At 37.7% G+C, this 27,668-nt stretch overlaps 2 protein-coding genes across 5 annotated transcripts; both read right to left on the bottom strand.

Moving 5' to 3' along the window:
• Positions 1-432, bottom strand: LOC113105388 (cbp/p300-interacting transactivator 1-like). Its single transcript, XM_026266425.1, has one exon. The coding sequence runs from the start codon at positions 430-432 to the stop codon at positions 1-3; it is 432 nt and encodes a 143-aa protein (XP_026122210.1).
• LOC113106316 (histone deacetylase 8) lies at positions 314-27,668 on the bottom strand. 4 transcript variants are annotated; one of them, XM_026268086.1, is made up of 11 exons: positions 27,354-27,665; positions 26,874-26,926; positions 26,650-26,780; positions 25,663-25,804; positions 25,294-25,406; positions 24,490-24,567; positions 22,862-22,970; positions 22,568-22,740; positions 21,573-21,667; positions 12,605-12,710; positions 314-472 (listed from the first exon to the last, which is right to left on the bottom strand). In XM_026268086.1, the coding sequence occupies exons 1-11, from the start codon at positions 27,465-27,467 to the stop codon at positions 456-458; spliced, it is 1,131 nt and encodes a 376-aa protein (XP_026123871.1). In that variant the 5' UTR covers positions 27,468-27,665; the 3' UTR covers positions 314-455. The 4 variants fall into 4 exon arrangements, with proteins under 4 accessions (XP_026123871.1, XP_026123872.1, XP_026123870.1 ...); XM_026268087.1 differs by lacking the exon at positions 314-472 and adding an exon at positions 4,606-5,389 and having other exon boundaries at positions 22,883-22,970; positions 27,354-27,668; XM_026268085.1 differs by lacking the exon at positions 314-472 and adding an exon at positions 4,606-5,389 and having other exon boundaries at positions 27,354-27,657.

Here is a 27,668-nt window from a genome sequence, read left to right as displayed (position 1 = left end):
TCAGCACCCAGCCGGCACATCCGCGATGAAGTCAAACTCGTTCTGACCCAGCCATAGCTCCGGAAGCTCATTGGCACGGTCCAAACCCAGCTCCACCACAAGTGACATCAGAACTTCCTCATCGACCGGATCCGAATCAATGATCCCAGGTGCCTGTGAAGCCCCGGGGGAGGGGATCTGTCCTGGGGCCAGCATGGTGGCTCCGTACCCTCTACCGGGTCCGGCTGTGGTTGCAGAGGACAGATTCTGATAGTGGCTGTTGAGTTTCTGGAGCTGCATGGAGGCTATGAGATGCTGGCCGGACTGCAGGCAGAATGTCTGGGGTTTTCCCAACACGGGGGAGCTGGGATGGAGGGCAGCGGAGGGGAACTGAGGGCTCGTCTTGCCTGAACCAGAGTAGTGCAGGAGAGAGAGAGAGTCACGATCCTTCATGGTGGCACTAGAACGCAGGAGGCTCATTGGACGGAAACACCTGAAGGAAAAGAAGACGATAACATGAAAGTCTCTTCAAAACATCACAGCAGAACGTTCGGAATGACGGCTTGAATACACTACATGACTTTTAGAATCGGTACAGAGTTTCAAATATGTTGCATTATACATTTCATTAAATGTTTCCAGAGAAGAACTAGACATCACACATGACAAGGCTTTTAGGTCAGTGTGAACACAGCAAACTCATATAAAAATGTGTGCCTCATTGCAAGGAGTCGGATGGCAAATGAAAACAATGTGTTTCAGCTCAAATGATAAAACATGTTTGATATCCTCTTACTCTACGGATTCACAGGCTGAAGCTAGAAAAACATCTGTGTTCATCATACACTACACAATTTACTTTGAAATCTGTCAACTTGAGTTGGACTGCAAATCTAAGACCAAACAAATCTGTAGTGTAGTGATTTTTGGGTGAACTATGGCTTTAACTGAGATCATAAGGCAAGAGTTTATCAATGGATCAGAAAGGCAGCAAGTCATATGACGTTCCAAGACTATTTGTAGAGATGAGCCATTCATAATCCCTCAGATGTGGGGTTATTATGGAGTACGTGAGAGCGTCCTGTGACTCCATATCCTCCTGCGTCTCACATGTGCTCGCACACACGGAGGACAAGTAATGAGGCGCTTAATCATATGTGCTGCTCCACTCTCCTCAATCCCCACTTAAAGCCATTCTTTTTGGGTGAAGGCATAATTGCTGAAAGCTGGCATGCAGCTGCAATGGACCTCCAGCAACGAGCAGCACACAGGCTCATCTCAGACACTGACAGCTGTAGGGCATTCATCTCGAGATCTTTGTGTTTAGCTCATTGTATTCATTATTCATGGCCTTGAAGCAGTCACATAAAACTCGATGAGCTCTACAACTTAATTAGACCAAGACAAATGTAAAAAAAAAAACGTATTTTGTGGTTATCTGCGAAGCCCAACTTTAAAATTGGACACTTCAAAATGTAATGTAACAAAGCATAATGTTTATTATATTTACATTAAATATTATTTTTCTATATTTGCCATTCAAATTGATTACCTTTTTTAGTGTCACAGCATGTGTGGTTTAGAACAGATAACTTCTCATTTGCTACTATCACTAGTCAGGGAGATGTTGTGGGTTAGTGGTGTCAGTTAAACAGTCAATTAGGACACAAACAAGATGAAAACATTAGACGCTCAACTGATTTAAACAGCTGAATTACAACCAGTGATTAGACCCAAAATTGTTCAAAAATCCAAAAATTTTGCACAATAAATATATCCATATTTACTATTCAAGAGAGAAAGAGGAATATGTAGTAAGCTCTATGAACAAAAATAATAATAATAAGTGTTTTTATGTGCATCATTCTGTATAATTATTTTCTTGCGTCATATAAACAACAGTTAAAGGGTTTTTAACAATAAAGTTAAAAAGTTAAATACATTTTGGAATTTAGGCTACAGAATGGACATATATTAAAGTTCAAAACAACAACAACAGTAAATTAACAAATGCAAATGTTTATGTGATAACTTACCTTTATAGGAGAAGCGGTCAACTTGGGTTCGTGTTGTGAATCCAGAATGACTAAAGGACAAGACTTTTTATAACTTACAGAAATGACTATACGCGTTGAGAATGCACTGCGTGAATATAAAGCCGTTGAAATATGGTGCTGTTGTATTTGGCGAAGACAGACACGCAGTCGACTCTGGACGTGAAGTTACGAAAATGTTTCCCGTCCTGTTGCAGGAGAGAGAGCACCCTCAATGAACTGTTACTGAATCAAAGGCATTAGCCTAAATACACACACTCGACGCTCTCAAGAGGGACCTGAGTCTGCTTGAAAACATGGCTTGGATCATCTGCGACACTGGACTGTGTCAAGTCGAGGACGATTTATAATCACAGCACATGAAGGATTACTTGAATTAATGTTCTGTAATTATTTAGTCGCCAAAGCCATATTTTTCTTATTTGAGATACAGAAGCTAATTCTGTAACGTTACTGGCACCATACAACTATAAAAAGTAGCATTACATTAATCATTACATTAATAGTACAGTACATTAATCCTGCTACTGTATTCTGAGGCAATGTGATAAAGCTTTTGCTGAGACGAATATTTGAATTAACATAATAATATAAATTTTGCTTTAACGGTTTCATTGGAAACTGTGAAATGTGTTTGATGTGTCATAAACAGTATAGCATATAAATTAATTTAGGATCCGTGTGCCGGAGTGGAGTTTAATCCGTATGTTTTTATTTCACGCTCATGAAGTGCGCGAACAGAGATGAATTATCACATTCACTATTCAGCCACACACCTCAATTACTTTTGCCATAATTGCTCACTTAATAATTAGATTCATAGACATGCAAAAGACAATAACAAATATCGCTATATCGAGACAATTATTCCTGGCTGAGTCGTAAAGATTTTCTAAACACGATATGGTAATCGGACAAGTGTAGCAAAGAGCTGCTGCAAAATCTATAACGAACGGACTAAAGGAGAATTTTTTACTTTTGTCATTCTTCACTGAATCAGGAATTAAATTGCATCAATTAAACAAAAAAACGGTTTCGACCGAAACTAGCGTAAGCTACATCTAAGAAAACTTGAGCTGCTCGACTCAGTATTGATTAAAAACGAGATGCAGCCAAACAGCTGCTTTCTTTTCCGTTTTAACGGGTTTAAAGGCCGCATCTGTCGTCATTCATGAAGACACTTCACATGTAGATTAGGAGGGAAGTGACGGGTAAAGAGCAGGGGTTTGCTTCACCCCTGTGGGAAACGTTATGCAAATGAACACAGACGGTTTTGACATGCCCTTTGTTTGTCACAACTCGAGAACTAATGTCAATAAGTACACTTTGTATAGAATAATGGGTCACACTCCTCAAATCCTTCAGTCCAGTGCTGCTGATAAAAACTCTCAATAAAACTCTTATTAATTCTGTCAAAAGATTAATCACATCCCAAATAAAAGTTTTGTTTACAGAATAGGCCTATATGTGTGTGTACTGTGTATATTTATGTATGTATAAATACACAAACATTCATGTATAGATCAAAATATATATGGTGTGTGTGTATTTACATATACATAATAAATATACACAGTATACACACATACATGATGTAGTATAAATCTGTTCGTGATCAATGGAGTGAATAGAAGATTATTCAGACTGAAAGTGGAACATGTTGTCAGGGAAGACAGGGGCACACTTTGCATAAAATTCGTTGGGATGTCAAACATCAGATGCCAGTAGAAATGTATACTAGTCCAAGGTACAAGATGATCAACAACTTTGCAGTTTATGAGTCATGACAAAGGTGGAAGGGGAAAAATAGCCTGATTTAACACTGAGACTAAATCTTTCTCTTAAACAATTACTCAGAAATGTCAATATTTTTTTCAAGGTTATATATATATATATATATATATATTTTTTTTTTTTTTTTATACGGGGAATAATACCCCCCCCCCCCCATTAAAAAAAAAACAATTCTGAATTTTACTTAAGAAAAAAAGAAAACATCATTGTATTCCAGTCATTTTCTATATAGCATTTTAATGCATTTAAATAACCTAATCAATCTGAACAGAAAAGTTAATAGATAAACCTGGTATCATGTTATTTTGACTCAAAATACAGCTGCAAGTATTCAACATGCATATTTTAAACTATTAAAGCTTGAAATGAAACCGTATACTAGAGTGTCACATTTCACCCCCCAGCCCCCAAATAAATGTATTAATTCTCTTATTTATTTAGTCTTTCAAAGTAACCTGCTGCAGAAAGCACAGAGGAGAAATCAAAAGCAGGATCATGAAGTACTGTTTGGTTCTACGTGCAGTAGGGTTTTAATAGGGCGAGCTGCTGAAAATCAGTCCTGTCTCTGTTTAATTCTGCAAGTTTTACAGTGCTCTTTTGGTAGCATGGATCGGTTTATTGGGCTAAAATGCAATAAGCCCCATCTCTCAAAGCTAATAAAGGACTTAATGAATCACACTTGGTGTGCCATTCAGAGAAACCTCTGCAACCAAAAAATCCATAAAGAACAGGACTTCCACATGTGGCAGCCCCCAGTCAAACACAAGGACAACACTCACTGGAAGAAAAAGCCCCATCATTTATTTTTTTTGTATTTTAATATATAACAGAAAAGCATTTATACAAAAAAATAAAATAAAAAAATAAAAGTTGACAGCTTGAAAACATTTGCAATTTTTTTGACTCACTCATCAAGCAAAAGAAAATAAACATTGTGGTAAAAAGCCTGCCATAGGCAACATAAAAAAAAAAAAAAAAAGTTCAAGAAGCCAACATGACTTGGAATTTGGTCAGTCTGCCCATTCAATTTCACTTATCCAGTCCATAACGGGACAAGATATTGCAGTTAAAAGTCATAAAAGATAGTTTCATTAATAGTATGAAGCCAAACCGTAAAGATCTGAGTGACTTGCCATATAAACCATGGTTAGACATATTTCTGGGATGCATCTTTGACAAGGCTCTTTCAACCATTTGACAATATCTCATATTCAACTGATCCCAAATAGTTAAAAACATAAAGAGTGAGACAAAAGCATGTTATGTGTGACATACTGCACCCACAACATATTGCATTTATGCTGTACATTTGATCCAAAAATGGCTTTGGATTTCTGTAAAAAAGAACACCCATTAAATGTTTGCACCAGATCCAACATTTACTAAAATAGTGGCCCATCTCTGCATTAAAAAAAAAAAAGTTCCCCCTGGAAACATTCAAGCAATGTTTTCCAAGCTCCCCTCTGGTGATGGCTCCAACATACTGTCTTCATTAGAGGAGCTGGGCCTGATTTGGAAACATGAGCCGGGAGCCCACTCCTAAACTACATTCTTCAGATTCCCTGTAAACAAGCAGGGGAGGAGATAGAGACAATTTTAAAAAATGGGTCGAAATGAATTACAGAAAACATATTGAGCAATATTAATACAGTGATGGAGACATTTGGTTTAATGAATGTAACTGTGAAAGATTTACAGATGAAATCAGTGCCGACAAACCTAAAGACGTCCACCTGAACATGAACCTACCTCACTTTAATGTCACAATGACACAAACTGAAACAAAGAAAAGAGGATTCAAATTTGGGTTGATTTGGACAGGATTTCCTATGACATCTCTTACGGAAGCACAGGCTATTCAAATATTTCTAAACCTAAATCAATTTACATGGATTTGCATTGGAATTGTGCCTGCCATTCACACGAACACTATACAGTTGAGCTGAAAAAGGACGTCCCCTTTGTTCTCAACCAGCTGGTGTTTTGATAACATTATGGTTGGCCAATGAATTTGAATTTAAGGCACTAAAGGAAATCCTGGTTTAAAAAAAGGAATCGACAGGAAACCATACTATATACAAAGCCACTTTATAATCATTAAATAAAATGTAATCTCTTTTAATAGACATTTTAATCCAAAGTTTGTCAAGAAATTTAGATGAAGTTATGACTGTGGACAAAAAGCGTTCCCGCATTTTCAGTGATTTAATTGGAAGCCATACATTTACAGTGACAATTTAACACTATTTTTAAATGCAACATGTTCCTTTGACTTTGAAGACTGCGGTTCCGAAGCCCTTGGAACTAATTACCTTCAATTCTCATTTGAAAGGAGCAGGCTTTTCCTTTCCTAAAACTCAAGTGGTTTCACATTAAGGAAACCCGTAAATGTTTATGAATCTATTTACATGTAGAATTCAGCAGATGTCTGATGTGCCTACATATGCATGCTCTTTTCAATCATGGATTGTTTTCAAAGATGTTCAGTTTGTTTGTAGTCGGCTACACTATGCACAAACAATACGTCTCTATTAACACCCACTGTTTAAAATGATATGGCCTTCAAGATGAGATCGATAAACTGCAGTATTTGCTGATCAGAACCACTGAAAACAACCATGTATGGTGTTTACTCGTTTTTGTCTCTTTTTCTCCCAGCATTTTATAACGCAAGGCAGAGTGTCGTAAATGTTACCCAGATGTGCTTGAAAACTCTGGTAATGTGTAACAACTGCAAGCCTCTCTATTTATTACCTGCATTAATCAATCACAGTTCTTCACAGAGAAATGGTTGTGCGTATGATCAGAACATCAACTGTTTGGGAGGGTCAGGCAAACAGACTTCAGGTAACTCTCATCAAACAGGTCGGCATTCGTCTTATCCCTCATCTGCACAGTTGCCTTTCCCTCATAAACAGGGCGCTTATGTGATATACATCCAACCACTGAGCACAACAGAAAATCCTAATTAAAGAGTTTCATTGATGTGAGCTGTTCAGCTGAGGCACATGGGGCTGTACAAGCTTGCTGAAAAACGATACAGGAGTCTTTAGAAAACTTCATGCACTTCAGTGGTGCAATTTAGTGCCTAATAAAACCTCATCACAAACAATTACTTCCTCCTAATATAAACCCAGCCATTTGTCTTCTATTGACCAGTGTGCTCCACTGACCTGACTATCCAAACAAAAACTACAATTACCACAAAATAACTGCCACACAAATAGTGCCAGCTTAATCCAAGCCACTGGCCGAGTGTAACACCACATACAATTGACCTGGCACATAGATGTCTCATGAAATTTGTTTAGTAAACTTTATTATTTTTTTTAAATTCATTCAGTCCTGTTCAATTTATTTGATTAAAATGAGCAAAAGCAACACAATTGCTATACATTTTGTCCTAACCAAGGATTTTGTTCAATCCACTTACAATATATATATACAAATAGACTATAAAAGGTCTATTTAATCCATCTGTGTTAATTAATCATTTTTGATGCATTAACTGAATTTTTTTAAAATGAAGATCAAATAAATTCTTTCTATATTAATATATTTAATTTTAATTAATGTATTAATTGTAATTTGTTTATAACTTATTACAACATTTTAATTGTAATAAATCATCAGAAACCAATAACAAATTTTTGATTTGGTAATCAAGAATTTTGTGTTTTCATTGAAAACTTCATAAAGATCCTTTGCTGAATATAAAGTTCAAAATAACAGCATTTATTTAAAATGCACTTTTGTGTAACATAAAATTATGGCAATTTTGATGACTATAAAGGGGTCATATGATGCTTTTTTAAAGATCATTATTCGGTGTAACAGAATATGTTGACATGCTTTAATGTTAAAACACATTATCAAATATAAAAATTCAAATTCTGTATAATGTTGTAGGTCCTCTATGCCCCGCCTCTCTTAAATGAGTTGTTTTCTACAAAGTCCCTCCTTTAGACAAGCACAGTCAACTGGCCAACTGACCCGGTGCATTGCGATTGGCCGAACATCACAAGCACTCATCGGAAATGTAACGCCCCTTTCCATAATCACGAGATTCAACTTTCAAAATAAATGTAAAGACAGTTAATAATGGCCTTAGTTTTACAATCAATTCAAGCCCGAAAGGGAAACAGTCGTGTGACAGACACAGTGATGAGGCTACACACACAACGAGCAAAACTCTGCATTGAACAGTCAATAGCAAATACGTAAATCTAATAACAAAACATCCTTACAATAGCTGAATCACAAGCGCCAGACTGTCGTCGTAAAGTCAGAATTACCTCCTCTCCTAGGTTCACAAAACAGTCATCCATAAAACGTGTAGCTGTTCTGTTGTAAGTTATCTTAAAGATTCCTTAATGCATCTACTTTCGGGAGGCCAAATAAAGTGTTTTTGCTTTCGCCTAGATAGACACAGCATCTTCCTGACACGGCTGCTTCAACACTAACTGTGGTTACTGAAACAGCACCTTCTTTCTTTGCGTGAACATTTAGGCGGCATTATGCAAATATTTCCACATAGTTACGTAGACGTGCGGGCGTGTTTGAAAGAGCCACTTTAGGGGGGCAGGGCAGAGTCTTAACTTTAATGAAGAACATCTCTTTGGATTTGAGACTTTAGTCTTTGCAACTTTACAGATCTTCTTTACGCACCAAGAGCTTGTTACACTCCAAAGAGAAATAAAAATTAATCACATCATATGACCCCTTTAATGCATCCGTACTGAATTAAGCTATTACTTTCTTCAAGGAAATAACAAACTTCCTGACCCCAAACTTTTGAACTGTTGTAATTCACAAACTTATCTTGTACATGTTAGATTTCAGGAACCTACTCTAGATACCTTACATAAGATGTGCCACGTACAAGTCAAATTACAGACAGATAATTGCACCGTCAAAATACATTATAAACTAAAAATACCCAAAAACAATTATATCTGAGACGTAGTTAGAGGTTTTACTTAGCACATTTAACATACCACATATACATCCTGTGTTTCAACATGGCAGAACAGATGCCACTGAAAAGTCATGCAAGCCTATATAAACACATTGGTTAACCTAAAGAAGCCATATAGAATCTAAGTACAGGAGTTTGTCTGTTCTCATAAAACTAAAGATGTGATGTGTTGCGTGCAGCACAGAGCACTTAACCTGGCTCCACAAGCTGACCTCTGTACACTATTTCACTCACTATGACCCTCTGTAAGCAGAAGGTCCTACAAGCCAAACTGATCTGGAATCTGTGCTCATGTGTGAGAGCTTTGCACATATAGCAGTCGTATATAGCAGTCTTAAGAGATGGGTGGAAACCCTAAAATGGAAGTTGAGCAGTCTGCGCCTTAAGCCCTTTTTAATTAGTCCCTAGAGCTGCGGGACAGAGCAAACATGTAGCACATGTTACCCATCCCGCGTGGGCACACAAAATAAGCATGTTTGTGCATATTTGTCATGTACATTTTAAGCAATAAGCAAAACTCTCTCTAGAATTAAGTGTAATTTTTGTTTATGAATAGATCTTCTGAGAAATTTATAGAAATATCAAATATTTTGTAATATGTGACATACAAAGGCAACATTTCACTGCACCATAGCTCTTAAATCTCTTTTAATAGTCACATTTGCCACATTTAAGTAAAATTTCACAGGAAAAAGATCCACTGTCTATTGCATATAGTGTAATGATGCATGAAGCATCCCTTGAAGCAGTCAATTTCAAACTAAGAAGCCTTCTTTTGGGGGCGAAGTGAAATCAACATGGGGTACTTTTTCACCCTCACAAGAAACTCCTAATCTTACAGATTCCCATTTAAATGACTGGATAGCAACATGCACCTCAAATTTGAGAGCTATAGGGAAGGGGAATATTTTCAGCAATTAACAAATTCAAATTTGGTCTGTTTATACAGTTGTAGTTCATTTACTATGCATACATGCTGGATAAAGCTGATTCACAATCACATTATCTAGGTCTGTTAAAGTCATTGCAGACCTGAGTCAAAATTTTAAGGACGTAAAAAAATTAATACGACCTCACGTTGTGTCAATCATGTTCACACACTGCCTCTGAAAACCTTCCTCCGTCATAAAAAAACATCCAGATCATGTTTGCACTTTGATAGGAAAGGAACTTGACTCTTCTGTAGTTACATCGTGTACTAAGACTATGTTCAGGCGCTGTGTAATATCACAGCGCATGCTGCATGAGAGTATAGTTCCTAGCCAGAGTATCAGCCTAGAAAATCACAACTTTTCATTTCCCCTCGGTCTTAGTACATGATGTAACTACAGAAGAGTCAAGTTTTAAATAGGAAAACTATTGAAACTCTTTGATAATTTTTGAGCGAGATGCTAACGGTCTAATAAGATTCAATGATCTACGATAAGCTAAGCTAAAAGTGCTACGGCCAGACCCAGAGATTGGCTGAATGGTTTCAAAAACAGTAAAACACAACTGTTTAACTATAGGGGAGTTAGAAAATAAGCCTATTTTCAAAAACAGTTGAGTGTTACTTTAAATGTTTAAAGCAGCAGATGGCTATTATACACTACACAACTTTTGCCTACATTTTGCCTCAATTTACAGTCTGGACATTTTGATACTAGTTGACGAAAGTCTTTTTAAAATCTGTTCAGACTGTAAAAGTCATGTAGTGTATTCCAGCCTTAAGTTAAAGTGATGGTCAAAAACGAGGCTGTCAGTTGTCAGACTGTACTAACGGTTTCCTCGTACGATGAGGTGGTGACCTCTGAGGGACCTTTAGGTTAGCAGCAAAGATGCCTGTTCTCAAGAAGAGTAAGTGGAGAAGACGTTAAGCAGAGCAGGGCCCGAGCGAGAGATCAATGAGATGTAAATGGGGGGAGAAATGTTTAGTCGTAACTGAAACGCCGCTAAGTAGACTGACGCTAAGGTGGAGCAGATGTGACTGTCTGTTTCTTCAGCTTGTTCATGAGTATTTTAACTCATGGGGTGCACAAAAGTCAAGGGTGGTTAAACAGGTCAACTGCATCCCATAAGGAGTGAGGTGATAAGAACAGGAGACCACAAACCGCCTCTCTTGTCTCTCTCATAAACAACAGTGGTTAAGAGGGATGAACACTCATTTCTTTAAACAGATAGTTCATAGTTGAACTAGAAACTTAATACATCACAGCAGTGTAGTTATTGTAAACTTAAAAATAAATAAATCTTTATTTAAAATAAAGCTGATGTAAAATAAAATATTAAATAAAACTTAGATTAGAAATGTTGCCTTGGCAACTACTTAAAATAAGTTATTTTATAAGTACTATAAATAAATCTAAATCAAGTACTGAAATGACAAATCAAATGAAATAGAAAATGACAAAAGTCAATTGACCAATTCTCTATAATAAGCGAGCACACTATGAATCCATTTTCAAAACAGTGTTTTTGGCTCGTCTTGAAATCACTACGTTTGAGTTACAGTAAATATGAAAATATGGCATTGTAAACAATAACACTGCACCACACTAGTAAAGTAAAGTGAAGGACTTTGTGAGACTTAGGTTGGCTTCTCTAAATCCAATTTGTATGGGATGAAATTAGAATCAAAATGATTAATAGATGCACGCAAAAATATCAATATACTACATCAATTTATACATGTATCTTACAGACCACAAACAAAAGCCTTTCAATTTCATTCGGGATTAAATTATTGTGCAGTGATTTGTACATATTCAGACATATTTGCAAATAAAAATGTTCTGTTCTGCATTAATATATCATAAATTGCTCATGCAAAAAGGAATACATGCATATGTGGATCACGTGACATGCGTGCATTAATTGACATCTAGTTCAAGTCGATCTTGTTCGGTTCATTTGGATTTTGAGACTTCATTTTCGCAGTTTTCCACTTCCTGTTCTTAGACACAAACAATGCCCATGGGTTAATATTCGGAACATTGCTTTTCCTTTTTCACTGCCAGGTTTTTGCCCATTTACACAAATCTTAGAATGAGCTCAAAAGGAAAAATCTTGATTTTATACATCCAATGGGCATCTTAAATGTTCTCAGCATAGCGTTGCAACATGTTTTGAGTCTAAAGACTATTGTCCCCGGGGAAGGTGAAAAGGCAAGAGTTTGCTGAAACCTCAAACAAACACACACTGAGAGTTCATGCACAATGGCAGCCATAAAAATACACTAAAGTTCTAACTTACAACAAGGGGAACATAAAAACAAAACCTTGTGTCAAAGGAACAAACCAGACACTTTGTCACAGAACATCTCATAAATGTGTGATAAGTGCTTGTCTGGGATCCTGCACGTACATGTGTGCAAATGTTCCTAGTTTAGCCTGTTCTCATTCTCATTCCAGCCGCTCTCTTGAGACTTCAGCTTCAAGTTTCTAAGAATGCTTTGCTTATTTGTTTACTGATGACCGGGAACATCAAACAGACATGTTTCTCTTTTCTACAGCTGAGGACAGCCTGTCACAGGGGACAACTGTGGTTGGTTTAAAGGTCTCTCTGGACACTGGAGGGGGGTGGGACACAAAGTTCTGGAGGAGGCCTGAGGGACAGCTGGATGAACGAATGACTCACACGCCATCCTACCCATCATCAATGGTTTTCCAAATAAACAGACCCTTACTTTAAATATTTTAACCAGCTTTGAAATGGACAAAAGTCATTCCATCTGTTGAAACGGTATTGGATTAAGCGTGGAGAGAGGGTGATATTCAGGGTTGGTGTTTGGTGAGTTTCTGGCCGTCGTCGTGGTGATTACCTTTGATGGTGCTGATGACCCGCTCCAGATGCTGGCTCTCGTTGCGGTCGGGTCGGCAGCTCGGGCTGATCTCCAGAGAATAATCCGGCCCGTATTCGGTGAAGTACTGGATTAGAGAGAAGCAAAACATACTTAAAGTCACCATCACTTAAAGTGACAATTTTTTACTCAAGCGTTTATTATAAATTATTTATTTGCACACTTATTTTTGTCCAAAACCACGAAACACAAATGAAGATATTTTGAAAAAGGTTTTTATGTTCAAGGGGTTGTCTTTCACCACAGTGTCACAGTTGAAATGTCTTCAAAAGACATTGTATGGATGTATGGATTATGGGTTTGAGATAACACGGGGGCAAGTGCATGATGACAGAATGATTATTTTTGGTCAAACTATCCATTTAATTAAATATGTGTAATTATGTGTATGCTACTCACACATCTTATAACTTGCACTCAAAAGAAGTGCAAATGTCCAGCATGCAGGCAAACCAACATTTCTCCAGCTAGAACAGATATCTGCTAAAAACGGTTTAACTAATGACCTTTTAATGTGATCTAGGTTTCCTTCAATAAAATAAATCATGTTTTTGTGAGTTTTTCTCAGCTAGGAAGCAGCATATACTTAAATAAATCTGGGAAGGTTTAGTCATACTTCCACTTTCTTCCAAACACACACACACAAATATACATCAGCTTGCTGGATAGCTGTGCTTAGTCTGTCACAGTGTTCTGACCCTTGGATTGAGAAGACAAGCCAAAAAACAGTTAAAGTTTCCCCTATCATGAATTGCATCTGAATTACAATTAGCGTTGCATTATGATTTTGAAATGGAAACTTTATGAACTGGCCAAAAAGACAGCCAGGCATTCAAAAACACTCTTTGCATTGTGTTGGTAAGGTTTCTGTTTTTTAAATTGGATAGAGATCAGATTTGGTTGTATGTGTGTTACATGCATTAGCTCAGCTCTGCTTTCAATTACTTGTCTTTTGTTTATCCGGCTTACCTCCGGTCCCAGTGTGCTCCAACATGTTAGGGATTATACAACATATGAGTCTGTGAATGTGTGCAGTCTCACGTTTTTATGCACACACGCCTAAGTAATGTTGAAATAGCAAGCACTTGGACATTTAATTTTTTGCACACATAATTAGTTTGATTATGCTGTTAGTAAGCATTCACACAGATGGGACACCACAGCATGCCACTTGTTTTCCCATGAACTCAACTTTTCCCAAGCAGGCTAATCTGAAACAGCACAGTCCACAGCTCTGTTGATTGTTTGGTTTGGACCGCGCTAAGATCAGGTTGAAACTCTCTTTATTTAAAGGGTTACTTCACCCAAAAATGAAAATTCTGTCATCAATTACTCAGGCTGTTCCAAAACCCATGAGACTTGTTTATCGTCAAAACACAAATGTTTATATTTAATGAAGCCTGAGAGATTACTGTCACTCCATTAAAAGTCCATTCTACCATATATCCATATGTGCATAAAAATATAGAGAACATAATCCATTTGAACTGGTGCCATAAAATGTTATTTTGGGTGAACTATCCCTAAAAAAAATGTAAATAGATTACAAATAAAAGTTAAGTCAGATCAAATTAGACCAAACAGAATAAGCTCAGTAACTCTCTCCTCAACAGAACAGGACTGGAAAAAAACAATAATGATCCACCTCCACTCTCAGAGTCAAAATATGACCCAACACTTCATTGTCTCTCAGTGTCCCATCATAAAGGTGACTTTAGGTTTCATCTCTTTACCTTTTGAACTTTGACCCTTAACTATCAACACCACCCAGCATTCATTATGGACTTCCCCAATGCTCATTTCCAGCATTTATTCCACTCCGGAATTCTGGGAGCCAGCTACTTCCTAGACGCAACGGCACAAACAGTCCCACCCATAGAAGAAGATACAGAGGCCACACTAACTGTTACTGCTGTGGCGTCACAGGTTTTCTTCAAGATGAATGAGATTGGAGGGGTTAAGGAACACCTGCAGACCTGTAGTCTCCTCTGCTCAAAATTCATATTGATAAAAACTTTATGAAATCATAAGCTCTCAAAAACATACCCTAAATCATTGAACACAGGGTGTTTACAGTATCATCTTAAGTCAATAACATGGGCGGACAAACAGCATCTACTGTCTGAAACACTTCCCTTCTAGATTGGTCAGTACGTGCGGGCGGTGTTGAGCCAAACCCGTGCTGACAGTCTGTCTGTCTCGCACTTTACAGTGAAGTACCAGACCTGGTTCAAGGGGCAAAACTACAGACAATGCAAACATAACACTCCTGGCACTCATAACATCCTGTTGAACTTGCTGTGAAAAGCTGGCAGCCAATGAGAACTTGTGTACGTGCATCAAAAAAAAAAAGAGTTAAAATGCTGTAACATTGAGACAAGTAACTAAACCAGCTGAACTGTGACGGCGGTCTACCCTGCTGTGCATGATGACTCAATACAAATCAATTTGCAAGGCAACTTGCCCATCTAAAATGGCTCCACCCATACTCGGGTTCTCTAAAAGGTCTGCGCTGTATGTTTCTGTTGTGCCTGGTGGGTTCTTCATCCCCTCCTCAAGTTATTCAGACAGGACAGAAGACCTTACAATCCCTTTAGCACTTGACTAGCGTAACCACAGCTGTCATCTTGAGATTGTGTTCATATTAGCTGTCTGAGCTCATTAATGAACGATACATCCTGTAAACTCTAAGTGGCTAAGTGTTTGAGATCATGGATTATTTGGAGTACTTCAGTTGCTCAATGGTATGTTGAAGTTTGTCTGTAAGACAGTGGAAGAAGCGATCCAGTTTTTAAATTCTTTGTAACCCGCTCTGAATTCTCATGTGCAGTGGAGTTCAATAAAAGAAGAACCAGAGAGAGAGAATCAGACATCTATCTGGCTGACTGACTGGCTGCAGGGGGGAAACAGAGCTCTGGGTGTTTGTTATTTCATTGGGCTGTGCTGAAAATAACTTGGCAGAAACAAGTGAAAATAAGTTTGTTTTTTTTTTGTTTTTTTAAGGAGAGGATGTACAGATGTTGCCTGGCCACAGAGCAGTGAGAGCCGTTTCCACCCGCGGGTTGAGCTGAGTCCCTGACAGCACTCAAACAAAAACACAGCAAATTTCCTACCACTCACTGATAAGATTTGACCAGAACAAAGCCACACGGTCCCAGTCTAGCCAAACTGCCCATCAACAGGAACTTTGTAGATTTAACACTTCCCTGTCCTCTTAAAGGGTAAGTTCACCCAAAAATGGTCGTTCCAAACCTGTAAGACCTCCGTTCATCTTCTGAACACAATTTAAGATATTTCAGATTTAGTCCGAGAGCTCTCAGTCCCTCCATTGAAACTGTGTGTACGGTATACTGTCCATGTCCAGAAAGGTAAGAAAAACATCATCAAAGTAGTCCATGTGACATCAGAGGGTCAGTTAGAATATTTTGAAGCATCGAAAATAAATTTTGGTCCAAATATAACAAAAATTATGACTTTATTCAGCATTGTCTTATCTTCCGGGTCTGCTATGAGCGCGTTCACAAGACTGCTGTGGCGGCAGCAGCGTCTTACGTCAGCAGCATCGTGAACTCACTCACAATAGACCCGGAAGAGAAGACAATGCTAAATAAAGTCTGCAAGAGTGTGCAAGACTGTGTTCCGAAGATGAACGGAGGTCTTACGACATGGAACGACTTGAGGGCGAGTCATAAATGACAATTTAAATTTTTGGGTAAACTAACCCTTTAACTGAAACAGATAATGTTAATGTACAGGTCTGAAAACTAATAATGTTAACATATACTCAACTTCTTGACATTGCAAATTTGTATTAAAAGATATTTTGAAGATTATTTGTAACCAAGCTGTTTTGGTGACCGTTTACTTAAAAGATGATTACTATCTTACCACTTTAGTATTAACTAATTCCTTATTAGCATGTCTATTATTAACATATTGGCTGTTTATTAGTACTTATAAAACACATTATGGATGATATTCTATATCCCCAATCCTACCTAATACCTAAACTTAACAATCTTACTAACTATTAATAAGCAGCAAATTAGGAGTATATTGAGGCAAAAGTCATAATTATGACATGGTCTGTTAATATTGAGAATTGGACCACAAAATAAAGTGTGACCAAGAAGACCGAATTTTTTCACCGAATAAAAGAAAGACATACAGGTTTGGAACAATATGAATTTTCATGATTTCATTATTAAACTATTCCTTTAACTTTTTTTTTTTATATAACACATATTTTTGCAAGTAAACAACAATGCTAAGTTGTCAACTCTACAATATTCTTTCTCTTAGACAAGAAAAAAAAGCTTTAGTCACACTGAGAAAGTCTGCGATACTGGTTCACCCATTAGGGTAAAATTCAATCTTAGAGTAGGTGTTATAGAAAAGTAGAAATATCACAGAAACCCTGTAAACAAAAAGTTTATCAAACAGCGGTACTCACATTTTCCAATGTTTTTTTTACACCAACACGTTGACATTTTCATCTGGAATAAAAGAGGTCAACCCATAAAAGAAACTGATTGAAAGGGTTCAGAATCTTCACTGTTGTTCTTTAAAGTAGTGCTTTTTTGCACTTTAATCTGTTTCAAACATTTCTTTACTTTAGGCATTTATATTTTGCAGTTATATTGTATATTTAAATGTTCAAGGTTCTTTTTGGTATTTGAAAAAGAAAGTACTTAAACTTAATGAGCACAACACTATGTCTGCTTACCTTCTCAAACTGCATTTGTAATGTTATTCAGTACAGTAACAATAAACTGTGATATCTTTAGCAGTTGTGATATGAAAACTTTCATAACGTCTCATGCATAAATCTAGCTAAATCAATACTGTGAGTTAAGTGCTGGGGTGATTTATTGAATAATTACAGTCGTGCACAACAGAAGACGTGTCTGGGATACCTCTCTGGAATTCCATTTGGTGTTATTAATGGCACAAAAATTACACACTTCACCTTTACACAACAACTTTAATTACATACTTCCCAGTGACACAACAACTTTAATGCCACAGCATCTCAGAGTCTTGCATGTCTCATGATGTTAGTCACACTAAAAGGCAAGTAATTCACTGTTTCTGTTGCTAACTGTGTGTCCAGAGATGCTGACTATCACAACATCTCAATCGGCTAAATCTTGCCAATGTTTGTGCAATGATTAAATCAAAATAAGCTGAGAGAACGAAGAGAGATGCATGGTGCAAAAGTGTTGTCAGAAAGTATCTAGATTGACAGACCATGGTCTTGCATTTAAAGGAGACAATGGTGCTTATAGTGCCAACAATGGCGTTTATTTAGACCGATATCAGGGCCGTCTTGGCCCAAGCACAGCACAAGCTTTTCTAATTCATCAGCTTCTTAAAGAGAAACAATTCAGGTTTAAATAAAAGGCTCTGCATTTTTTTTCTGGGACTCTCCCTTGTGAGAGGACTGTCTATATTAGCCTCACTTTTTCATCTCTCTGTGTCTGTGACAGGGCCTGAATGAGCTCGTTGTATGCCTCCACTCCAGTCTGTCTTCATTGTTTGCAGTCCTGGCAGGGCAGAACCCAGACCGAGCCGCCTCAGAGTCTCAGCAGCTGGACCGGCTCGAGAGAGAGAGAGAGAGCGAGATTGCACAGGTACAAAGTGCTTCTTGTTCCACCTCTCTTTTCCCAGCTTCTTCTATGCTGTAATACTCTTCTATCTTTTTTTTATACCCCCCATTGGTGGATGCCTCTCTGTCTTTTAACATCCTTATCGCTCTCTCTGCCTCCCTCTCTCTCATCTTTGTCTTTATGGACTCACACTACAGTTAAATAGTGTTTTGTTTGGCTGGGATGGACACACAATAACAGTGCTGGTAAGGAGATGGGGGCTCCACTCTCTAAGAGGGAAGGAGAGAATGTTTCATGCTTTGAAAAGCCGATGGAGAGAACAATAAAGGAAAAGAAGCTATAGAGAGAAAGAAGAGGAATGAGAAGATGATGAGGGGAAGGGGGAGAAGGAGAGTGTTGGTCCTAAAACCTGAAATATGCTGTGGACTGGCAGAGCTCTTAGGAAGGGCCGGTTCATAAGGCCATCATATAGAGAACATAATGTTTAGAACCAAATAAAAGCTTTCACTATTAAATAGAATAGAATAGTATAGTTATCAGGGCAAAGACAACAAGCACACCACACCATGTACACTGACTACAATGTAATGAACTATGAATACCAAAAGTTATAAGGTTTAAATTATAAAGGTTCTAAACTATAAAATGTTTTACAAAATAATTAAAAAATGCTGCCAAAAAGGGGCTGAAAGAGTGAAAGCATTGCCAAGATACAGCATTACTGCCCATTTGTCAATGATTCTGAGGTACTTTTGGTAGGTTACTGACTAAAGATCATCTGACCTGAACCGGGTGAAGTCTGGACAAACAGTCTTGGAAGGAATAGTGAACAGATTTCAATAAGAGTCACAATGGACAATAAGCAGTTTGGCCAACACTGACAAACAGACCTGAATGAACTCTGCATCATCCAAAGAATATGAAGAGAGCAGAACCAGGAATTTATAACAAGGATGTCTAAAGTTACAAACCACACACACACAAAAAAATGTCATTATGTCATTAATAACTCACCCTCATGTCGTTCCAAACCCGTGAGACCTCTGTTCATCTTCGGAAAATTAAGATATTTTAGATTTAGTCCGAGAGGTTTCTGTCCCTCCATTGAAGCGGTGTGAACAGTATACTGTCAGTATACTGTTCACTTTTTTAATGTGGCTGACACTCCGAGTTAAAACGAACCAATATCCCGCAATAATTCATGTACTCAAACAGTACACTGTCTGAACTGCTGTGAAGAGAGAACTGAAGATGAACACTGAGCCGAGCCAAATAACGAACAATAGACTGACTCGTTCACGAGTCAAGAAACGTTTCTGTCGTACGCGTCCGATTTGAGAACCAAGGAGCTGATGATACTGCGCATGTGTGATTCAGCGTGAAGCAGACTGACACACAGGGCGTCTGAACTGAACTGATTCTTTTAAAGATTGATTCAGAACTGATTCTGTGATTCTTGATTGATTCTTTTGTTCGTTATCTGGCTCGACTCGGTGTTCATCTTCAGTTCTCTCTTCACAGCAGTTCAGTCAGTGTACTGTTTGAGTAAATGAATTACTCCGGGATATTGGTTTGTTTGAACTCAGAGGGAGTGTCAGTTACATTAAAAAAGTTAACAGCTTAAGTTATTTGTGGATAAATGCGTATTGAAGACGTGAACTTTTCAAATGATTCAGTTAGATTTAATAAACGGTTTAAAGAAGATCCGGTTACATCGAATGATTCGTTCGCAAACCGGATATCACAAACTGCTTTATTTTGAACTCTCTCACACAACAGACACTGAAGAGAAGACAATGCTGAATAAAGTTGTAGGTTTTGCTATTTTTGGACCAAAATGTATTTTCGATGCTTCAACAAATTCTAACTGACCCTCTGATGTCACATGGACTACTTTGATGATGGTCTTATTATCTTTCTGGACATGGACAGTAGACCGTACACACAGCTTCAATGAAAGGACTGAGAGCTCTCGGACTAAATCTAAAATATCTTAAACTGTGTTCTGAAGATGAACGGAGGTCTTATGGGTTTGGAACAACATGAGGGTGAGTCATTAATGACATAATTTTCATTTTTCGATGAACTAACCTTGATCAAAAGTGAGAGTAAACACTTTCATAATCTTACAAAAGATCTTATTTTAAATAAATGCTGTTCTTTTGAACATTTTATTCGTTTCCAAGTAATATTAAGCAGCACAACAGTTTTCAACTGTGATAGTAATAATAAATATTTCATAAGCACCAAATTAGCATATTAGAAGGATTTTTGAAGGATCACGTGACTCCGAAGACTGGAATAATTACATAATATGTGATATAATACATAATATGTAACATATGTGACTTCTTTCAAAAACATTCTGCAGGTCCGTTTCACACATTTTAGAGCCCTCTAAAAAAAAAAAACTGGCCCTAGTAAAACAACCAATAAAACAAACCATAAAACGTATGTAGCAAAAATATTCAAATGCATCTGCAATTTTGAATAGCTCTCATTGGAGAAGGATTCTTTATATAACTAGATGGTGAAGTTACTCCCAGCAGGGGTTATTGACTTCTAGAGCCAATTACAGTTTGACATCATTACATTATAATATTGTTACTTGTAGTGCCATGTTTTTTTTTTTTTTAAACAATACCCCTCAGAAAAAGAAAATTCCTGATTAACATGTCTTGACGTTTTCCAGAAAGCTCCAGTGTGTTAATCATCACCACAACCAACACCCTGGCGGTTATCTACACTGCTTTATTTTGGTTGCTTGCCTTGTGGAGAGGTCAAAGGTCAACATGACGCTGAAGGTCATGTCAGCTGAAACAATGGCATCTTTTATTGCGGTGACCGTGAAAGCGCTCTCTGTAAACATTAAAAGACCTTCTTTGTGAGTTGGATAAAAAGAGAGATATCAAACTCTCCCAGACCAACCAGAAGGCCTTTCCAGCCCTTCATCTCTCCTCAGAAGCTCCTCAAAAAAAAGCTCTTAAAAGGGCTCACTCAGAATTGGGTACACACATTCTCTTTCTCTAAGGAAAGAGAAAGAGGAGAGAGGGGGCATAAACAGTTGAGGAAAGAAAAGCACAAGTCCCTCTCAGTCAACCAGGAGGGACAGAGTAGTATTGTTAAGACCCCTTCAGTGGTGTGCACACACACACGCACGCCCCCTCCCTGCTCCTGAATCACATGAAAACAAACCCGGTTATTGAGAGGTGCTTGGACATCTTTGATTAGACCGGGTGACTCAGCAGGAATGGCAGAGGAAGAGGAGGAGAGAGTGGAGTTTTATACAGCTGCTGAAAGAAGAGAGAGCAGGGTCTCACCTCGTGGTCCGGGATCTCAGAAGACAGACTCTGTCCTAGGACGGTCCCCGTCAGATAGGTCCAGCAGCGGGCAGTATTGGCAAGGTTATAGCCGCCTGAGAAGGACAGAAAGAGGCAGATTTGTATATGCAGAGAGCGAAAGAGAGCGAGAAAGGGGGACTGAAGTCAGCAAAAGGGCTTCATTGTACTAGTGTAATTACTACCTTTCATCTAGAGCTTGGCTAGGCAGGTCTGCAGCTTAGAGCTCATTTCAAAATGGGCTAAAATCACAAAAGTTCACTTTCTTCTCTCAGCCCAGCCCCCCCTGGCCGTAACAACACACTAATAAACTTTTTGGCCGAGTCAGTGTGCTGGCAGCAAGGACAGAAGATGTAGTTGTCAGTCTTAAAGCATGGAGGGAGAACAAACTTAGGCAACACTGCTGAATACGTCTATCGACATGTGTTTTTGAAATGTTAGTTGACCCTAAGTGAAAATTCAGTCATCATTTACTCACACTAACATTGTTTAAAATGCAAATGACGATACATTTGATAATCTCAGTATAATTTTTGCCTATGCAGTGGAAGTCCATGCAACTAAAACGTGCATGAATAAGTACAAAAGGACAATGTAAACGTAATCTGTATGAATCAAGTGGTTGAACAGAATGAACAGATTTTATTCCAGCTTTTATTCACAATTAACATTGAACAATGCATGAATAAAAGCAGAAATTAAATCGGTTCATCATAAAACCAAACATGTCTCTACAGATGGCATGGATTAAACAGATAAACTGCTTTTACGTTCTCTTTATAAACTGTGTGAGACTGAAAGATTCATTTGCGTGGACGGATAGGAATGATGCGTGTATTATTAAAAGAGAAACTAATTTTCATTTTTGTCCAGAAAGTGAACAAAAGTCTTTGAAATGACATGTGGGTTGAGTAAATGATGACAGAATTTTAATTTTGGGGAGTGTAAAACAAATGAACAAAAACAATGACACAAACCTCCTCCTAGAAGCAGAGTGGGTAACTCCCAGTTCAGAATATAGTTCAGACATTTTCCAACTCCAATGGGAGTCATATTGAAGGAGCACATGGGGTCACCCGCCATGGTGTCTGCTCCAAGTTGCATCACAACTGCTTCAGGGTTAAACAGAGCTTTGACTTCCTGCATCACACTGAGAGAAAACCTCCAATAAGAAATAATGTCTGTTTAAATGACACTGAACCATGGGGACAAATAAAACAGTGCATGGGACTAGATTAGATACAGTAGCTAATTACTGGATCTTTACAGACCTACTGAAGGTCTGGCAGTACCGGTCATCACGGATGCCATCCTCGAGGGGGACGTTAACAGCGTACCAGCGTCCTTTGCCCAGCCCAGTGTCAGTCACATCTCCTGTGCCTGTCAAAGAATGAAGAATTATAATGACAAACTAAATTTGCTCTCTTTCATATGACTGATAGAACTGATGGGCTGGTATCAATTATCTACATTAAGTTTTAGTGAGCTAATATGCTGTCATTTTCAGTATTGTTCACAAGAATGGGGTCAGTAAGACCATTTTTAATTCATTGTATCATGAATTTATACATTAATTGGATGAAAACTGACATGAAAAACATTACACATAATAAACATAGCATAATAACTGCTGTTCTTTAGAAAAAACAAAAAAAAAAAAAAAACAGTATGACCGTTTCCACAAAAACAATGAGCAACTTTTCAACTGGTTTCAACACTGCTAATAAGAAATAAGACAATAAATCAGCATATCAGAATGATTTCAGAAGGATCATGTGACACTGAAGACTGGAGTAATGGATACTGAAAATTCAGGAATACATTACATTTTAAAATATATTCATTAGAAACCAGTTATTAAATTGTACTAATATTTCATGCATTTTTATTAATACAAATGCAGTTTTGGGTAATATAAGAGACTTCTTTCAAAAACATTAAAAATAGCTTACTGACCCCTAACTTTTGAATGGTAGTGCACTTTTCAGATGAAGCTGTTGCAGTGCTATTACATACTCAAAAAATATATTATTGCCTAATTATAATTATTGAATGATTTTTAAAACTAACTTCGTGATGTGCAGTCTGTTGAAATGTACACGTTTACTTAAACCAAATGCATAACATGAATGAATTTTAACTGGCGTTCACGCACCACCGCTGAAACTTTGCAGGGGATTTCCAGTTCCCAGCATGCTATACATGGAACTGGACTGGGAAAGAAATGTTGAAATTAAGTGTTATTTCACATGTTTTTGAATAGTGAAAATTGGGGGAGCTTGCTAGTGTTTAATGTTCAATGTTATATTTGGATTTAGAAGAGTTTCTGTTATGTTGGACTTTTAGGTACCGTATTACCACTGCGGTGCTCAGAAGTGGACAGGCTAAAATAAAGACCTTTACTCAAAGTAGAGAATACTGTACAGTTTCTTCTGCTTCTGGCCTAAACCATACAGTCCAGTTTTTTATATTGTACTCCGTTCAGTCAGTTTCTCATTTTATTTGAATGTTAAGAAAATTGATTCCAAAAATGTCCAAATGATTTAATATGAATTCTGAATGTGTCATTTGGGAAGATCACTTGGCAACTGTGTTTGGCAAGAACAATCCATGAATAAATCATTACATAAATAATAATCAAATCGCATTACATCCTCCCTTCATAGAGCATTTGCCCAGTTACCTTTCCAAGCCCTATTGTTAAACTACTGAAGGGGCTCTCAGAGTCTCCAAGAAGCCCCAGAGCTCCAGTCTCTGTTATCAGCCGAGTAATCAGACTCTGGGTGCTGGAGTGGAGCCTGCAGCTCCAGCTCTGGCATGGCTTGAAACATGACTGTCAATTAAGGGAATTAAAAGAAGTGCTGGTCTTCACTGAGGCGTAGAGGCATGCCGAACTAACCTGGGAAGAAGCCAGGGGAGAACTTGTGCAGAGACACTGTCATGACTTTAGAGGTGAAGCTGAAAGCGTCCTCCACACCTAGAGAGGAAACAATGGGAAGGATATTAAAACACATCTGAGTAAAAGCTTAGAGGAAGTGCCCTTTTTCACTGATGGATTTGAGAAATAACCCGAACTGATAACAGATGTAATAAAAGAAGGAATAAAAGAATGTACAAAATTACCTGGTATAAAATGTTTTAAAACCTTTCTATGAACAAAAATGATATCATATTTTTAAAGACCTTAACACACAGTCATAAGGGTCTACAGTTGTTCTTTCTATGATAGAATTTCCGAATGTTGTTTGCATCACATGATTTTATTTTGGTGGACAAAGATGTTTAAAATATTTATAAGCATTTTTGTTACAATGTTTCTTTGTTTTTTAAGATATAAAAATAAAATATTACGCAATACTATGTGATAAGGTTTTCATTCAAGAACTTATTTCAATATCAGGACAGTTGCAGCAACCTGAGTTTTTTACGTTTGATGTTTAATTTGGAAATAAATTAAAAACGAAAAGGTGCATTGAAACCACTGTTTATGAACTGCACTTTTTTAATAAATTCATTTACAATTTCTAATAAAAATAAGTGTCTTGTCACTGACCCATCTAACATTTTTTCTTGGTGTTAATGTGAATTTGGAAGTCAGATACAAATCTAAAGCCAATTTGTGGACTACTTGCGGAAAAGCCGCATGTTAAATGCTATTAACAACAACAGGCTGTTATGGTTATTGTTATGGAAGTGTTATTACCATCTCCATGGTGAAGGTCCACATCCACATAGAGAACTCTCTCATACTTCTGGCGCAGTTTTAGGATTCCAAGAACAGCGTCATTCACATAACAGAACCCAGATGCCTCGTCCCTTATATAACGAAACATATTCAATCAGCTGCTCCAGTGACCCACTGAACAATGTCCGACACATACATACACATTCATCTACAGTATACAAGCTTGTATATCAAGCTGCCGCAATCAAACTGCAACATCAAAATTTGGTTTAAACTTGGTTTTAAACTGCCAATAATACTTATGTTAAAGACGCCACTGGCATCTCAAGGATTGATGTGGATGTGAAACACAAGAGGTTGGGCACAAGGCCGGTTGTGCCGAATTACTTCTTGGCGTGATGCCACCCTCCGGCCCAGTTGATGGCCACATCACACTTTCCATCCAGCAGATTCTGGGCAGCAGTCAGAGTGGCTCCTCCAACGGCAGCGGCGTAATCAAAAATACCTTCCACCACCGGACAGTCATAACCTGAACAAAAGAGAACGGCAAGAGGGGGGTTGATAACACAGAGGGACAATGGGATGGGGTGTAGAGAGGAAAGTGAGAGGAAAGATACTGATGGAGAGGGAGAGCGAGAAAGAACAATAAACTCTGAGCTGCATTAAAATAGATCCTTTGGCAAGAGCTTTGTTTCACCTCATAAACAATGACACTATTCTCTATCCCTGAAGATTAGTATGAAGTGTCAGTTTGGTAGGCATTTTAAATTACACATGGCTGTGATCCAGTAGAATAATGAACCACCAACTGTAATAACTGAAATGTTTGAGAAAGATTTATATGTAATACTGCCCACTGCTGTAAGCAAGAGGGAACTGCATGCAATAAAATAAGGAACACTACCTAGATATAGAGGTCTTTTTTTGCTTTTTTTGAAAACAGATAGAATACAAAAAGATTAGAGAAGTGTTTTTTTTTTTTTTTTTAGAAAACAAGCAGTTAGTAAATGGAGTGCAAGTCTATTATTATTTATAATTAATGTATTTATATCACATTATTTTTTTTAGAACAAAGTTTTTTTTTTACATGAACATTTATAGCTATATAGCTGCTATTATATTTTAGGAAAGAAGTCTCTTGCTAAGGGGTTTATTGTGTTTTAGGGGCATAGTACTCAAAACATTTAAAACACCTGCTTTATGAAAATTTTAACCAAAGTCGTGCAGTTGCATTTGAAGCCAGGCCAACAACATCAGTGCCTCACTGATGCTCATGTCTTAATTCATGCGGCCAGAAACAATGGTTGTCCATATACATACTCCTCGCCATGTAGTAGAATAATCATGGGCCTAACCATCTGAATTAGGTCTCACCCAGCCCAAAGTCAACAGACTGAGGATCATCATTGTCCCCATCCTGGCTGATCTTGTGCAAGTGCTGCAGGTAAGAGTCTGTGTGAAAAACGGCCATCTCCTCTATTGAAGCCACATGTGGCTTCACCACCCTAAAACACACACACACAACAGTTTCAACACAACATAAACATCAGTTAACATTATTTACTGAGAAAGAGATAATTTTGCATATCTTCACACACCTCATGTATTTCAATAAACCATACGCCTCGATCAATGAATGCACCATACTCGCCTGTGAGAGAAAGAGAGAGAGGAAAGAAAACCAACCATATAACAGTTACTCGTATATACTTTAGGCTATGCGTTAAAGTACAACAATACTGGGTAGTACTACGGTACTTTAATTGTTTCAGAAAATACAGTCAATAATATGTTTTCATATATTATATGGTATTAACGTTAGCTGATTACCAGATTCTTGCACCATTGTATTTATATACTACAGAATAATTAAAAGAATTCCGGGGTAACGTCAACGTTAATACAAACGGTAAGTTAACGTACATGTCTCTAACACGTTATTTTTCCATTAGTGTCAAACCAGCAAGAGCAAACGCGGTTCTTTCTCATGGTAATGTCTCTACATATAATGTTCATTATCTTCATGAAGCCAGATGTGTGTTTTGGGAGTGTGTGAAGTAAAGTGCAGTTCATCTCACCCGGTTTGGTACTTTAGACAGCGAGTCGCATGTCTGGATGTACTCCGGACTGTACACATACACCACGCTGCGATTTCTGCTTTTATCATCATTAGTCTCGCTTGTATCACTCATTTAAAATCAAATTATTAAAATCAAAGCACCTCATAAACCGATAGAGATTTTGGTGAGCTCTGGGTGTTCCGACGATGAACGCCACAACAAACGTCCGTTATTTCAAAATAAAAGTCCGGATTTTAAACGAGAACCTCTGCTCTCATCAAGATACTGTAATAATGTTTGCTGTATTGGCTTTGCTCTTTTCTGATAGAAAAA

This window comes from Carassius auratus, chromosome 7 (assembly GCF_003368295.1).
Source record: "Carassius auratus strain Wakin chromosome 7, ASM336829v1, whole genome shotgun sequence".
Classification (NCBI taxonomy): Eukaryota; Metazoa; Chordata; class Actinopteri; order Cypriniformes; family Cyprinidae; genus Carassius; species Carassius auratus.
This window is presented reverse-complemented; position numbering and strand designations above follow the sequence as displayed.

Bases quoted from the DNA above. Each gene is read 5' to 3' on its own strand.
- LOC113106316 (XM_026268085.1), bottom strand. From the start codon at position 27,467: ATGAGTGATACAAGCGAGACTAATGATGATAAAAGCAGAAATCGCAGC. The intron at 26,927-27,353 runs GTGAGATGAACT...TTTCTCTCACAG, and splicing joins TGTCTAAAGTACCAAACCGG to GCGAGTATGGTGCATTCATT. The intron at 25,805-26,649 runs GTGAGACCTAAT...TCTTTTGTTCAG, and splicing joins GTCTGTTGACTTTGGGCTGG to GTTATGACTGTCCGGTGGTG.
- LOC113105388 (XM_026266425.1), bottom strand. From the start codon at position 432: ATGAAGGATCGTGACTCTCTCTCTCTCCTGCACTACTCTGGTTCAGGC.